The sequence below is a fragment of the Saimiri boliviensis genome, chromosome 10, assembly GCF_048565385.1.
Source record: "Saimiri boliviensis isolate mSaiBol1 chromosome 10, mSaiBol1.pri, whole genome shotgun sequence".
NCBI classification, from domain to species: Eukaryota; Metazoa; Chordata; class Mammalia; order Primates; family Cebidae; genus Saimiri; species Saimiri boliviensis.
In genome coordinates this window covers 107,224,785-107,241,243 of record NC_133458.1, presented here as the reverse complement: position 1 = coordinate 107,241,243, position 16,459 = coordinate 107,224,785, and the positions used below count along the sequence as shown (strand labels likewise).

General features: G+C 43.2%; 1 protein-coding gene across 13 annotated transcripts in view; it reads right to left on the bottom strand.

The window, feature by feature from the left end:
• Positions 1-16,459, bottom strand: part of GRB10 (growth factor receptor bound protein 10) — a 200,060-nt gene that overhangs the window by 131,224 nt on the left and 52,377 nt on the right. The window contains exon 2 of one of the 13 annotated variants that reach the window (XM_074379679.1): positions 7,026-7,122. The exons of 8 other annotated variants lie outside the window; for them this stretch is intronic. In XM_074379679.1, coding sequence (XP_074235780.1) covers positions 7,026-7,076 — 51 coding nt within the window. In that variant the 5' untranslated portion in view covers positions 7,077-7,122. Of the gene's footprint in view, positions 1-7,025; positions 8,718-16,459 lie in introns of those variants that run through there. 4 more of the 13 variants (XM_074379678.1, XM_074379681.1, XM_074379680.1 and 1 more) reach the window with 4 other exon arrangements.

Sequence of the window (16,459 nt, the reverse complement as noted above, 5' to 3'; positions counted from 1 at the left end):
GCCTGATCCCCGATCTGTCCCATACAAGCTGTGTGACCTTGGGCAACTTACCAGTATCTACAATCCTTGGTTTCCTTGAAAAAAGAAACAGAAAAAATAACACAACCAGACTACTTACCACAGTAGCAGAGAGAGGATAAAAATAACACACAGAGTCCAGGTACAGCGGCTCACCCCTATAATCCCAGCCCTTTGGGAGACAGAGGTGGGCAGACAACTTGAGGCCAGGAGTTCGAGAGCAGCCTAGGCCAACATGACGAAACTCTGTCTCTACTAAAACTACAAAAAGTAGCTGGGCATGGTGGCATGCGCCTGTAATCCCAGCTACTCAGGAAGCTGAGGCAGGAGAATCGCTTGAACCGGAAAGGTAGGGGTTGTAGTGAGCTGAGATCACACCACTAAATTCCAGCCTAGGCGGCAGAGTGAGACTGTCTCAAAAATAAAAAAAAAAATAGGCCGGGTGCAGTGGCTCACGCCTGTAATTCCAGCACTTTGGGAGGCCGAGGCAGGCAGATCACGAGGTCAAGAGATCGAGACTATCCTGGCCAACATGTGAAACCCCGTCTCTACTAAAAATACTAAAAATTAGCTGAGCATGGTGGCACACACCTGCGGTCCCAGCTACTCAGGAGGCTGCGGCAGGAGAATTGCTTGAAACTGGGAGGCAGAAGTTGCAGTGAGCTGAGATCCTGCTACTGCACTCCAGCCTGGCGCCTGGCGATGGAGTGAGACTCTGCCTCAAAATTAAATACATAAATAAAATACATAGAAAATATATAATATAGTTGCTTCTATTATTCAGAAAAAGATCAGACTTTAAGCCCACACTTAAGAGGATGATGTTTGAGAAGACAAGATTTAGGAATTAAAAAGAAAAGCACTGAGACTAGAATAAATATATACATATTTATGTATTTTTATTTCCGTTTATTTACTTATCTGTCATATTTCACTGCTTCTAAGACATGCCCCACTTCCCGTTTTTAACATTTTAAAAATGCAAACCCCTTACAATTAGCACCCATTACACCTTTAGGGACAATACATAACAATCTTTATTTCAACTGAAAAGCTGTTGTTAAAACTCACTTATGGCACTTCATGATCAAAGACATTCAGTAAGTACAAAACTGCGGGATACAAATTCAATGTTTTAGTGCAATGACTCTGAGGAGGAGGTTTTCGTATTTAGACAATAACTTGTTCTCCACAGTCTCACCAACAATAAACATATGCACGCTTCACAGAGATGAATGTACCTTTCTTACTCAGTAGGAGAGATGGCCTTTTTCTGCTTTGATAATCTCATCTGCAAAGGGTATAACACGAGGGTTGGCAGGATAGAAAGTCCAAGTAAAGTCCTCAGCATCATGACCAGCGTATAGCAAAAATCCTCAATTTTCTTGTCTATAAAGTGGGTATCATAAACGTACCCAATTCACAGAGCTGGAGGAAGCCTGAAGACAAGGCCAGGACACAGGAAGTGCGTAATTTTTTCCCCACTGCCAACCCTGCCTCCAACGCAGTGATTAGCTTGCAGGCTGTCAAATACGTAAGTTTTACAGTTCTAGCAGGAAATGACATGGGATGGGGGATTAATCACCTTCCCTCTACTTGTCCACACAAAGCACACCACTGACAGCTCCTCAGGCCATGCCAGCCCACAGCTGGTTGTTGTACCTGTTATCTCCCTCCAAGGCTGGGAGCTCCTGGCAGGCAGGGTTGACATCTTGTTTCCCTGGTACCCTAATACCCAGCCATGGTCTGCCAATCAACTGTGTTCATAAAATGGCAAGTGAATAAACAAATTAGCCAAAGTTACTTAGAACATTTAAAGAACAGAGTTTTCAACTGATTCTGTAAGTTACAAAAAATGTAAACTTTTACTAATATGTCACAAACTACTTAGGATTTCAATAAACAAAGCCAGTTAATAGTGATGTGCCAGACCGGTGAGAAGTATTTTCCCAAACCAAATGCCATCTATTTTTTTTAAGTGAATATTCCCATTATTTTAAAGACTTAAAAAGATTATAATCTCGAATTTACACAGGTATCACACAAATCACTTAAAAAAAAAACTTACATTCGGCCGGGCATGGTGGCTCACGCCTGTAATCCAACCACTTTGGAGGCCAAGGCGGGCGGATCACCTGAGGTCGGGAGTTCAACACCAGCCTGACCAACATGGTGAAACCACATCTTTAAAAAAAAAAGAAAAACTTACATTCTTAAAAATAATTCTATACTCTTAAAAAAATCAGATATCAGCTCATTCAAACAGTGGCTCACATTTAACACGGTCTTTCATGTGCTAAGCACAATGGCAAGGGTTCTACATTAAGTGTCTTCCACTTCTCACAATGACGTTGTAAATAGAAGAGATGTGCAGAATTTAAACACAGTGCCTAGAGTCACGCAAGTGAACAGTAAGCAACACACTGCCTGTTTTACCTCACAAATATCTCAACAACATCGTTACTGTTCCTAAGTGCAGAATTATAACATTAAATAACTGACAAAACATTTTAGGTAAATGTCCTGTCAGCTGGAAGAGCCAAATAAAATTTAAAAAGAGACATTTCAAATGATCTTTGTAACTTCTCATCTTAAGAGTTTAGAGTGGCAGGTACTATCAACACATTTCTTTTCTTTTTTTTTTTTTTTTTTTTTGAGACAGAGTTTCGCTCTTGTTACCCAGGCTGGAGTGCAATGGCACGATCTCGGCTCACTGCAACCTCCGCCTCCTGGGTTCAGGCAATTCTCCTGCCTCAGCCTCCTGAGTAGCTGGGATTACAGGCACGCGCTACCACGCCCAGCTAATGTTTTGTATTTCTAGTAGAGACGGTGTTTCACCATGTTGACCAGAATGGTCTCGATTTCTTGACCTCATGATCCACCCGCCTTGGCCTCCCAAAGTGCTGGGATTACAGGCTTGAGCCACCGCACCCGGCCGCAACACATTTCTTAAAGAAAATGTAGTCTAATAAAATGTCCTTTAGCCAAAGTATGGATGGTGTAGTAGTAAAAAAAAAAAAACTACAGAATCAATCCCTCACTACAATAATAATAATTAATAATAATAACAACAACAGGGATAGACTTTAGAAATGGAATTCATTTCCAGGAATCAAATCAAGAGTCTCAAGGATGATGTCATCCTTCAGCTCCTCCACGCCCTGCCAAACGATTAAGGAATCGGGAAACTCAACAGAAAATCCAAAGCTGTATGTGATCAGCAGATGAAATCTCATCTGAGGACTGTTTCATAGCCAGAAAATGGGGAGCAGATGAGGTGATACAAAAGCCGAGCCTCTGTCCATCCAAAAAGGCTCATTCTAGCAGTCAGTATCCCAGAAAAAACTTTTTTCTGTAAAGGGCCAAATACTACCAACTCTACTGACGGGGACCGGAAACAGCCACAGACAACACGAAACCAGTGATCGTGGCTGAGTTCCAAAAGAACTTGTATTTTATTTTTTGAGACCAGGTCTTGCTCTGTCACCCAGGCTAGAATGCAGTGGTGCAATCTTGGCTCACCATAACCTCCACCTCCCGGGTTCCAGTGATTCTCCTGCCTCAGCTTCTCAAGTAGCTGGGTAACAGGCGCACGCCACCACAACTGGCTAATTTTTGTATTTTCAATAGAGACAGGGTTTCCCGATGTCGGTCGGGCTGGTCTAGAACTCCTGGCTTCAAGTGGTCCGCCCACCTCTGCCTCCCAAAGTGCTGCGATTATAGGCATAAGCCACCATGACCAACCTCCAATACAACTTTATTTGCCAAAGCAGGTTGCAGCTCAGCAAGTCCTGAAGGTTCAGGGATACTGAACTGAAAGGGAAGCACAACACACATCTTGTGGTGTCTGGGGCTGGACAGTGCGTAGGTGCGTTAATGCTGTTGCTATTATCTCCACCAAAAGCCGAGGCTCTGCAGGGCAGGATGGCCAGGAGAGTTTCTAAGACAGCTCATTTCTAAGCATGATTGTTTTTAATTCAGAAACCAGGAAAGTATGAAAATAAAAATACTGTTTTTAGAAATTCAACAGTAAATTGTATCGCCTATGTAAAATTCACACACCAGTGTTTCATTTCTAACGCTCAGTTCAACACTGTGTATGGACGTTTATAGCCAAACGCGTTGTTTCCTATTTTGCATTTTTCTGAAAGACAATAAAAGTTGCTTTTATTTATCATAACTTTCGTCATTAAGTGCATAATCCCTTCAAAAGCCTGGAAGCTAGTCCTGGTTAATAATTAAGAATTTTGGGAAAGGAAGAACAATAACACAGTGTCCACATCAATGACCACAGATGTGCAGAGCCCACAGGGTGCCCCAAAGACCCCATTCCGCTTTGGGGGCAGAGTCTGTGGTCGGCAAAGCTCTGCACAGGTCACACTGGACTCTGCCGCAGCAGAAGAAGCGAATAAACTTCTTGCTTCAGACCTTTTGATTTTAAAATTGCAGACAATAAGCTGTAGGACTCTATGAACAGAGCCCCCGCAAAGACCAAGGCAGCCGGCCCTCTCTCCCCCGCTGTCCCGTTTATCTGCTTCAGAATTATTATCATTATTCACAACCATCTCATTTGCCAGTTGTTTCTGTCTCCTCCACTGGGATCCAGGAGCCCCAAACATCTGTCTGCCACGCTCGAAGCTGGCTCCCTGGCCCAAAACATGTGCCTGGCACCTGGCTGGTGCTCTACCAAGATTCAGAGAATTAAAGATCACAGTCCTTGACTCAGCTTCTAAAGGATGACCAGCGCCGGGTAATTTCGACACATTTCCTCTAATCCCTGCCATGACCCAGACACGATTAACCCTTTTCTATGAAAAGAGAAACCGCGGTCGGGAAAGTTGCAGAATTTCTCCAAGGCCAGAGAATTATGATGTATCACATTTTAAAGGAAGAACTTAACTCTTAAAAGTGAAGTGGGTCATCCCTGGCCTTCCCAGAACCCGCCCCCAACTGCTGCCCTCCGACAGCAGGATGATTACACACACACAATTATTTTGGTGCTTCTGTGCATATTTTAAAAATCACATCAGTGACCTATTAACTGAACCATCTATCTAATCGAAACCACTGCTGCAAGTGAACAGCTAGAATTAGAAAATCATTTGAATGTTGAAGCCTTTAAGAATAAATTTTTCTCTATAAAACTCTGGAGATTTATCTAATTAGTATTATATAATCGCAGATTGCTCAAGACTGGAACCCATTGTAAATCATCCCGTATTCTGAGAAATTCTGGAACTGTCATCTTATTTTCCAGGAACAAGGGACATATGCTGCCAAATCTTGCTGTTAGATTTTTTTTTTTAAGAGTAAGACAGTGCTTTCAAATGGCCCTGAGAAGCAGTGAGTATTTCCTCAAAGCACGATGGCGCATAGCAGGGAACACCCACCCTTCCTTCCTGGCTTCCTGGCTCCAGGAAAGCAGCCTGGGGCATCGGTGACTACAAACACCTAACAAGGCCATCAAGGGAGGAACTGACTCAGCTTGCACATCTGCCACTTCTGTAGGTACCAGCAGGAAACTGGAAATGTCAGGAAGGTAGGCGCAGCTGACAGAGCTTCTGCAGCCATTATCTGGCCCCAAAAGTCTACTCTATACGCAGCCAAGGACAGCACTATTAAAATGACCTCAGAGCAACTTTCCCTTGGGGATTTGTCCTTTGAGCTCACTGGCTCCACTCTCTTGGAACTGAGGGTAGGAAACGGCAGGCGGGGTGGAGGGGTGCAGTCCACCCAGACAACTAGCTGACGCTAACTGGACACACCAGTAACTGGACCCATGACCCTTGGGTGCAGCACAGACCTTTAATCAATGAGGAGAGGCAACCACAGGCTCTTTAAGAACAAGGAAACAATTATGCAGAGGCAGAGGGATGCCTTTTCCAGAGCTCACAAACTACACAAACCCAGAGGTCACCAGTCACAACCAAACTCTGCAGTTTGCTACGGTTTCAATCCTCTTTTCTGGCTTGTAACCAATTTTGGCTTTGTGTCACATTCGATGATCAGAACGAATGATATTCCTAATCTTCAGCCTTTCTTCGAAGGTTTGCTTCACTTAGACACCAAAAAAAAAAAAAAAAAAAATGTTCAAAGGCATCTCTTTGCAGCCATAATGCTGTAGGCATTTTCTCATCACAGTAGCTAAAAAGACTTCACAGACTAAGAGAGAAAATAACTAGTTCAAAGAAGTACAAAAATCTGACCAAAGCCAGAGCATATGAAAGGACCTCAAAACCGAGGGCTGCTCCAGCTGAAAAGTCACAAGCCTGGGAGAGACGGCGTAAGTACTTCCAATGACAAAAGCATGAGTGAGGACAAGCTGGGATTCGTGAACCAACTCTAAGGAACCAAGGACCATCCCTTAAAAATGCATCCCTCTGCACCACCAAGTCAAAGTGCAAATAAAAGCCGTTTCCACAGATGAAGGGAATTTGCAGATGAAACTGTTCTAGCAGCCCATGAAGACGAGCCGGAGAAAGTGAAGGAACAGAAATGAACTTGCTCTCCCACAAAACTCACCTGGGGCTCTCAGAAAAGGAAAGAGCCAATCTGTGGAGAGAACTCCCTCAAGAACAGGCAGGCGACAACCAGGCCAAGAAGCCACCTGTTAAGACACCAAGCCCTTTCTCCTTCCCACTCCCTCACGCTGAGGACATGTCTCTGGGTGAATGTCCCGACAGCCGCCATCACTACAGAAACCATCATCAGGAGCGTCTGGTGTGACCCAGGAGGTGAAAATACAGTGCCTGCTTCATCCCTAACACGGAATCCCGGCTCTCAGGGGGCAACTCCGTACAACAGAACTCCTTTAGAAAAGGACGCATGGCAAAGCGAGACACAGAAGACCAAGAAGGACTGCGGCATGGGACTTGTCACCAGGCCCTGCTCCAGCATGTCCTGGTGACCTGAGAGTGACAGAAATGATCCATGGCTGCTGGCGACGTGTGCCCTGGCCCTCGACCAGCATCGTCGGGCCAGGATCTGAGAGACGTGCTTGCCCATACCTGGTAGTACGGATGCTGCACAAAGGAATCTGGGCAGCCAGCTAAAGCCATGGGTTCCTTCTGCCTTCTTCAAATTACACTTACTGCACTGGAGCACCTGGAATAAAGACAGACCGTGAGAAGCCAGGCCAGAAAAATAATCCACGACATATGGCTGGTTTGAGGGTGACACATCCAAATGGGCAGTCATGAGGACGCCTGCTCGGGACGCGGCTTTCTGCTGACGTGCAGAGATGGTCCTCAACTATGGGGCCCTGAGAAGTCATCTGCGAGGTCAGATGTCTGTGGGGCAGAAGGGTGCCCAGAGTGGTGAGGGTGGCATCAGGCGCTCTAAATTTAACCCACACGTTCCCAGCACTCCCCTGCACTGCCTCCGCCTTCTTCCCTCTAACACCTATGAACACCCTGCAAACTTCATCATGCTTTCAGAAATCAGGATTCAGACAAATTCCAAAGAAGACTGGTGGGGGCTGCATGTGTGTCTGGAGCCAGGACCACGGAGCAGCACTGAGTGAATGCTAGATCTACTAGTCACAGAACAAGCCGGAATTCTCAGCGGAAATCCAACCCAACAAACTTATTCCACATTCTCCCTTGCAGGCCACAGCACCTAATATCACATAAAATGAGGAATATTAATTCTAACAATCAGAATAACAACCAAAATCAAGACAAGACCCTGTCATGGGACGAACTGCATCCTCCCAAAGTTCCTACGTCGCAGCCCTAGCCCCAAGGACCTCAGAATGTGACCATATTTGGGAAGAGGATATTTAAGCACGTAATTAAGTTAAAATGAGATGATAAGGGTGGCTCCTAATCCCATACAAGTGGTGTATTTCTTCTTGTAAGAAGAAAAAGCTAGAACACAAACATATACAGAGGGAACACCATGTTCAGACGCCGCAACAAAATGGCCATGTGCCAGCCAAGGCGAGAGGCCTCAGGAGAAACCAAATTGGTGGACACCTTGATCGTGGACTTCTGGGAAGTGGATTTCTGCTGTTTAAGCTGCCTCGCCCGCTCCCCAGTCTCTGGTACTTCATTACGACAGCCTTACCAAACCCACAATATAAAATCACTACAAAATTCTCATCACAGCTAAAAGGAACAGAAGCATCTCAGATCTGTAAAATTTGCCACCATCCACGTTTTCTGCAAGAGTGTTGCTAGAATCCTTCAAACCACCGAAGGATGGCCCCAGAACACTGTGTTGGGGCTGCGAGAAACTGGTGGATAGCAGTGGAAGTGCTGGCAAGATGGAGGGAGTGTGCCCATGACCCGCTGTCCCCAACCTGTGACAACTGTGGCCGGCATCCACCCTCCATGTCTGCCACGACCCGCAGCCCCAAGGCCTCAGCCTTCTCTTCTCCGCTGGCAGTCAGCCTGTCCTCGGGACAGCTGGTGTTCCACGTCAACCGCCCGGGCTCTAATTCCCAGTCACTTGGTCAAACACCAGTCTGGCTCTTGCCGTGAAGGTATTCTGTAGGTGTGGTTAATGTCTACAATCACTCGGCTTAACGGAAATGACCCTTAACGGCGGCATTACCCAATCCACAGAAGGCCTTGAGAGCAAACACTGAGATTTCCTAGCGAAAAAACATTTAGCCTAAAGACTGTGGCCAACTCCTGCGTGAGTGTCTAGCCTGCCTGCCCTGCAGATTTCAGACTTGCAAGTTCCTTAAAATAAATCTCTATATATTGAACATATATGAATATAAATATATGTTTATATATTTAAATATTATATGTAATTTTGTATTAATTATATAACATAAATATTTAAATATATTAAATTTTAATATATTTAAATATACATATTTATATCCATACACATAGAGGCTTGGTTTCACTGGACAGGCCAGCACCCCCAGCCCTCAAGGTGGACCAATGGTTTGAAATCCTTTGCTGCCGTCACAGGATCAGGCCTGATGCCTCCTGCGGGCAGCCAGGCAGCCTCTGACTCCCACACCAGCAGCACAGTCCTGTGTGTCTCCTCACTCTGCCCCTCACCCCACCGCCTCCCAAGTCTAGCCCCATCTCTAAATACCCCTTCCACCTTCTCCTCTAACTGCAGGGACCTGTTTCTCTCTCCTTCACACACATGTCTGAGGGCCTGGGAGAGGAAGGAGTGTCCTCTCGGCTGCCCTGCCACGCTGGGTGATGGTTCTGCCACAGCCCACCAGCTGCGCACGCCCCACACGCACACCTCCCTGCTGCGCCATCTCCCAGTCTCCCAGCTCGCCCGTGCAGACCCATTGGCCCTCTGGAATTCCTGGATGTGTTTCACATATCGAAATATATTGCTATTTTCTCCCTGAAGTTTCAAACTTAATGTGTGTTAAGACTGTCAAAAATATCACTTAATATGCCAATTTGATTACCTAGATATCACCTTTGAAAGTATTTGCCAAAGGGGGTTGCTTCTCGGCCAGGAAAATGTGCGTCCCATAAGCCCCGTGGAACAGCTTCTCGAGACAAGTTAGATATAGTAAGAGTGTTGGGCTATGTCTGGTCTCTAATAAAATGTAACAATCCACAGCTAACATCATGCTTATTGGTGAAAGATGGAAAGCTTCTCCCCCTGAGATCAGGAACAAGACAAGGACACCCACTTTCACCATCTCTATTCAACACGGTATTAGAAGTCCTAGCCAGAGCACTGTGACAAGAAAAAGAAGGTTCATAGATGATATATGACATAATCTTACATGTAAAAACCCTGACGATTCCATAATAAAAAAACTATCAGAGCTAGTAAGTAAGTTCAGCAAAGGAATACCCAAAAACCATTTGTGTTTATAAATAAAGAACAATCCAATAGATGATTAAGAAAAAGAATTCCACTTACAATAACATCAAGAGTAACAAAATATTTAGAAATACACGTAATCAAAGAGGTGAACTACTTGTACACTGAGAAAAACATTGCTGAAAGAATATAATAAAGACATAAATGGTAAGACATCCTGTGTTCATGAGTTGAAGGAACTAATATTGTTAAGATGAAACACTACCTAAAGCAATCTACAAATTCATTGTAATCCCTATCAATATCCTACTGGCTTTTTTTTTTTTTTTTTTTTTTTGCAGAAATTGAGCACAGGGTTTGTAAAGGGCTGATCTTGTAAAGTTCTGTGGGCATTAGCAAGTTGACTAAGACTGAAATGGAATTATTTAGATTTTTCCATAGGTTGAACACTAAAATGAAAGCATACTGACACAGGGCCAGAATGCAGAATGTGGGCCCAGGTGTCTGAATAACAGGGTTTCCTTAAAAAAACTGATCTGCTCTTCGATGAAAAATTGTAAAGGGCTCTAAAAAGTTTATGAAAATTTTACCTTACGGTCAAACTAATTAAAACTATATAGATTTGTAACATTTTATTTAAAAGTAGCTTTAGCATTAAAGATGCACTAATGCAAACATGACATTTTTTTCTTTTAGAAAAGATTTTCATATAATGTTGAGACAAAGATTTTTGTTTGCCTTTTGAGTAAACTACAGAAAAAAAAAAAAAAACAAAAACTGGAAGAGAGAACAAAACAGTAACAACAAAAAAAGTCATTCTAAAATTCCTATGGTTTCTCAAGGGACCCGAATAGCCAGAACAATCTTGAAAAAGAACACAGTTAGAACTCACACTGCCTGATTTCAAAACTTACTAATGGCTAGGCATGGTGGCTCACACCTGCAAACTCAGCACTTCGGGAGGCCAAGGCGGGCAGATCACTTGAGGTCAAGAGGTTGAGATCAGCCTGGCCGGCATGATGAAACCTCATCTCTACTAAAAATACAAAAATCAGCCAGAGGTGGTGGTATGCGCCTGTAATCCCAGCTACTTGGGAGGCTGAGATAGGAGAATCACTTGAACCTGGGAGGTGGAGGTTGTAGTGAGCCAAGCTAGTGCCACTGCACTGCAGCCTGGGCAACAGAGCCAGACTTCATCCCAAAAAACAAAATAAAACAAACAATAACAAAAACACACTACCATGTTACAGTAATCAAAACAGTCTGGTACTAACATAAGGATTGACATATATCAATGGAATAAAATAGAGAGCCCAGAAATAAATTCTCACAAATATGGTCCACTGATTTTCAATAAGGATGTCAAGAACATTCGCTGAAGAAAAAAAAAGTCTTTTCAATAAATGAATGGTTCTGAGGGCTGTGTGTGGTGACTCAGTGGACTGCCTGAGCCCAGGAGTTTGAGAACAGCCTGAGCAACAGGCTTCAACACTGCCTCTAAAAGAAGTAGCCAGACATGGTCATCAGCACCTGCAGTCCCAGCAAATTGGGAGGCCGAGGCAGGAGGATCAATTAAGCCCAGATATTGAGGATGCAGTGAGCTGTGATAATGCCACTGGACTCCAGCCAGGGCAACAGTGAGACTGCCTCAAAAAAATAAAAATAACAAATTTTTTTTAAGTGGTCCTAAGAAAGCTGGACATCGGCTTGCAACAAAATGAAGTTGGACCCTAACCTTACACCATAAACAAAAAGTAACTCAAAATGGATGAAAGACCTAAACGTTTAAGAGCTGAAACTGTAAAACTCTTAGAAGACAGGGAAAAATCTTCATGACATTAACTATGACAATTATTTCCCAGACATGACACCAAAGGTACAGACAAAAAATAAATTGGGCTTCACCAAAATTCAAAACTTTTGTACATCAAAGGATGCTTTCAAAAGATTGTAAAGACAACACATAGAATGGAAAAAGTGGCCAGGCGCAGTGGCTCACGCCTGTAATCCCAGCACTTTGGGAGGCCGAGGCGGGTGGATCACGAGGTCGAGAGATCGAGACCATCCTGGTCAACATGGTGAAACCCCGTCTCTACTAAAAATACAAAAAATTAGCTGGGCATGGTGGCGCGTGCCTGTAATCCCAGCTACTCAGGAGGCTGAGGCAGGAGAATTGCCTGAACCCAGGAGGCGGAGGTTGCGGTGAGCCGAGATCGCGCCATTGCACTCCAGCCTGGGTAACAAGAGCGAAACTCCGTCTCAAGAAAAAAAAAAAAAAAAAAAAGAATGGAAAAAGTACTTAAGTACTTACAAAGCATTTATCTGATAAGGGATTAAATTTACACAACACAAACATTTATCATGTATCATAACATATATGTGTGTATTATATATAAATGATATGTTTGGTTCTGTGACCACACCCAAATCTCATGTTGAACAACTATAATCCCCAGCGTTGGAGGTGGGGTCTGGTAAGAGGTGACTGGATCATGGAGGTGGTTTCTAATGGCCTCCCACCATCCCTCTAGTGCTGTCTCATGATAAAGTTCTCCCCGGGATCTGGTTGTTTAAAAGTACCTAGCACCTCCCCCTTCACTCTTTCTTTTGCTTCAGCCATGTAAGATGTGCCTCCTTCCCCTTCACGTTCCACCACCATTCTAAGTTTCCTGAGGCCTCCCCAGCCATGTTTCCTGTACAGTCTGTGGAACTGTGAGGCAATTAAACCTCTCATCTTTATAAGTCACCCCGTCGCAGGTAGTTCTTTATAGCAATATAAGAACAGATGAGGCTGGGTGTGGTGGCTCACACCTGTAATCCCAACATTTAGGGAAGCTGAGGCAGGCAGATCACCTGAGGTTAGGAGTTCAAGACCAGCTGGCCAACATGGTGAAACCCCATCTCTACTAAATACATAAAAATTAGCCAGGCATGGTGGTGCGTGCCCGTAATCCCAGCTACTCAGGAGGCTGAGACAGGAGAATCGCTTGAACCTGGAGGCGGAGGTTGCAGGGAGGCCAGATCGTGCCACTGCACTCCAGCCTGGACAACAAGAGCAAAACTCCATCTCAAAAAACAAACAAACAAACAAAAAAAAAAAACAGACTAATCTAATAAAGAATGTCTACAAAAAAAAAAAAACACAAAAAACACAATTTTAAAAGGCACAAAGGGCTTAAATAGACATTTCTCCAAAGAAGATACACAAATGGCCTAAAAGCACATGAAAAGGTCCTCAACATCACTGGTCATAAGGGAAATGCAAATCAGAACCACAGCAAGATACCACCTGACACCCACTGGGATGACTGATATAAGAAATAATAACAAGTATTGGTGAGGATGTGGAGAAACTGGAACCCTGGTGCATTGCTGGTAGGAATGCAAAATGGTGCTGCTGTGGTTAAAAACAATATGGTAATTCCTCAAAAAAATTAAACACAGAATTAACATATGATCCACTTCTAAGCCTGTAATAGCAATTTCACTTCTAAGCATATAATACAAACGAATCAAAAGCAGGTACTTCTATACCCATGTGCATAGCACCATTGTTCATAATAGCCAAAAGGTGGAAGCGACCCAAGTGCCTACTGACGAATTAATGAATAATGCATCAACAGACAAACCAAATGTGATCAATACATACATGAAATGTTCAGGGACAGGGTCTCCTTCTGTGACTCAGGCTGGAGAGCAGTGGTATGATCATAGTTTGCTGCGGGCTCAAGAGATCCTTCGCCTCCCAGGAGTTCGTCACCATGCCAGATAAAAACCTCACTTCTGAACATCCCACAGTTATACAAATTGGATGATCTACTGTGCTACTTTAAAGAGTTCGGGTTCTGATCATCAGCTGATTTATCAAAATGATGTGATTCATATTCACAGATAACGAGGAATCGTTTCATAAGCCGTTAGTTAGATAGCAGCTTTATGTCTCTAATAACTAAATACTCTCATTAACAGTCGTCAGATGATTAAGAAACTGTATCAGTATCTGTTGTCCTTTCGCTCCCCTTTATTAAAGGCGCCTACTAACAAGTTTGGCTTGCAGTGTTGATTTCGTGTGGTTCCTTTATTACTGAAGGTCGAACCCTGCTTTGCAAGATTGCCATTATAAATAATGTATGAAAATCTGCGGATTTTAATTAACAAAAATTTAAATAATCTTCATGATAAAGTCTAAACTTCTTTATTAGACTATAGTTCAGAAAAATCGTTCAGGCAGAGTCAAAAGTTTACTCATTCTAAAGTCAACATTTTTCTCAACAATGCCAATATTTACACTTCTGGGTCCAGCAGCTGAAGCTGAATGTCTTTGTTTTTCTGATTATATGGGTTGGTTTTTCTTTCCATGTTAGGGCAATTTGTACTAGTTAAATTAAGATGATACAATTGTCATAAACTTGATAAACGTTGCACCCATTAACACTTTTTCTGAAAAGGGCATTGGGTGTTGCTAACTGAAACTCTGCAGTCTGGCAGACTAGAGATGATACTCTTCAGCATCACAGCTAATCGCAAATTATGTTTATGGTGGATTTAAATTGCAGAGCGTTCACATTCCCATCTGAAAAGACGGTCAAATGGACATCCTCTCATGCAATGCCAATAAGCAGATGACCAAATAACATGTCCGTGACTCCTCTATGCTCACCTTGTCCATCCCGAGTGGCAGGTGGCTCATTACCTGTGAGCCAAGTACATGCCGAGAGCCCATGCCAGCCACTCTCATATTTTCTTTTCTGTTCTACTATATTCATTCAAAAAGATTCTCATGACCTACCAACTTAATTTCAAGACCTGATAACAGGTTGAAACCCACAGTTTGAAAATAAGGCGGCGCTGTATTCGGGCTTGTGGTCAACATCGGGGTTACCAACTTCAGTTCGGGGGCCCGTTCCCTCACATCCCCTCCCATGCCTGCCCCTTCGCAGCCAAGTGCTGTCCAGGACACAAGGAGGCTAGCCCACTGGCCTTGCCCCTTCCATTCCCCCTTCACTCCTCAGTCCTCGCTTCTCTCCTCCCTGGCTCAAGAGAGCCAGAAATGTTCCCAGCAAACACCACAGCTCTTATGCCAACTCTTCCAGTGACTCCCTCTCTTAGAAAACACAGCTCATCTGCTTAAATGAACCTAGCCAGCCTGGACGCGAGGCTGGATGGAAAGTCATATGGCCGTGCCATACAAATCCTTTCTTTCGTTATTTAGCCACAAATCAAAAACGTGCATTTAACACTGCTAGAACATTCTACCGCATTTTCTTAGGAAATCTACACGGTACTTTCCAAGACGCGTGTTTCAGACTTTCTCCTCTCTCCCCTGGAATGCTGGCCCCAACTTGCAAGACACTCAGATGACAGTCGCGTGTCTGCCACACCTGACCCGCATTAAGTGGCACACAGTTCTAGCTCATTGCCCTGCTGTATCTTCTCCACGGCAACAACCAGTTCCTGACAGCTTCAATTCTGAGACAGTCACAGACCTCATCTTGTTCAAGAACTCAGTCTTCTTCCCTGTTATACTCAGAATAATACACAGTAACAGGGACCCACGAAAGATTTGCTGACTAGTAAAATAAGCTGCATATTTAAAATTTAAAATCTTAGAAATAAGTTTTGAGTCTGAAATCATTGTAGAATTGTTTTAAAAGCTATACCTTCTATAAAAGCCAGAGGATCGTACTCTTTATTAAGAAAACTATAATTGAGCACTGTGCATGGTATATTACGATTATTACATGTAGAATGGAAAACAATATTTACATTCTAAACCATAATAAAAAGATAAAAATAAACTGATAATTCTTTAAAAATCAAAGGGAAAACAGATGAAGACACATTTAAAATCCAACTTACAACAGAAGAGAGAAGACACAGCAGTAAGTATCGGTCATCCAATTCTCCTTTTCAAAACAATATTAAAACTATTCTAATGAAAAAAAATACTCAAGGCAAATAGAAAAGGTTTAAAAAGGAGCTAGAAAAGAAAAAGACAGAATGGGCAGATATAAAAACCAAACACAATGCAAGCAAAATAAAAGCAATGGTAGCCATGATAGTCAAGTGTCACTTAAGGCAAAGAAACAATCATCCAAATACTAAAAAGCAAAACACACTGATAAAAGCATAATCGATCATGAATAAAAACAGTAGTAGGCCTTTATCCTCCAAACAGCAAGGTATCAAGATCCATAAATCTACAATTAAAAGTAGGTGTAATAAAAAGTTTACACTTCAATAAAGAGTCTACATTAAAAACCAAACAACAAAAACTATGAGACTCTCAAGGAGAAACTGAGGAAAACCAGTTGTTGCAGATGTTGGTTTATTATGCAGGACAAAGAAATTGGGATAATGGGTAATGAGAAGGCATTCAATGATATTTATGAAAAACAAGCATTTGCAAATATTTATAAACATTGCAACATTAGCATTTTTTTTTAATGCTATAAACCACAAAGAACAGCAGCGCATTTTACAAAAATGCAACGATCTCTGGAGTTACAGAACACGGCCCCAAGGAAAAACCTGCTGCAGGCCGTCTCCTCCCAGCCTGCATACAGCTGCAGACAGACTCCCCACGTCCAGCACTGAGACCGGGACCGCAGGCCAATGTGCCAAGGGGCTCCATGCTACAGCCAAATACAAGAAAACCAGAAATTAGTAACATATGCCTTAA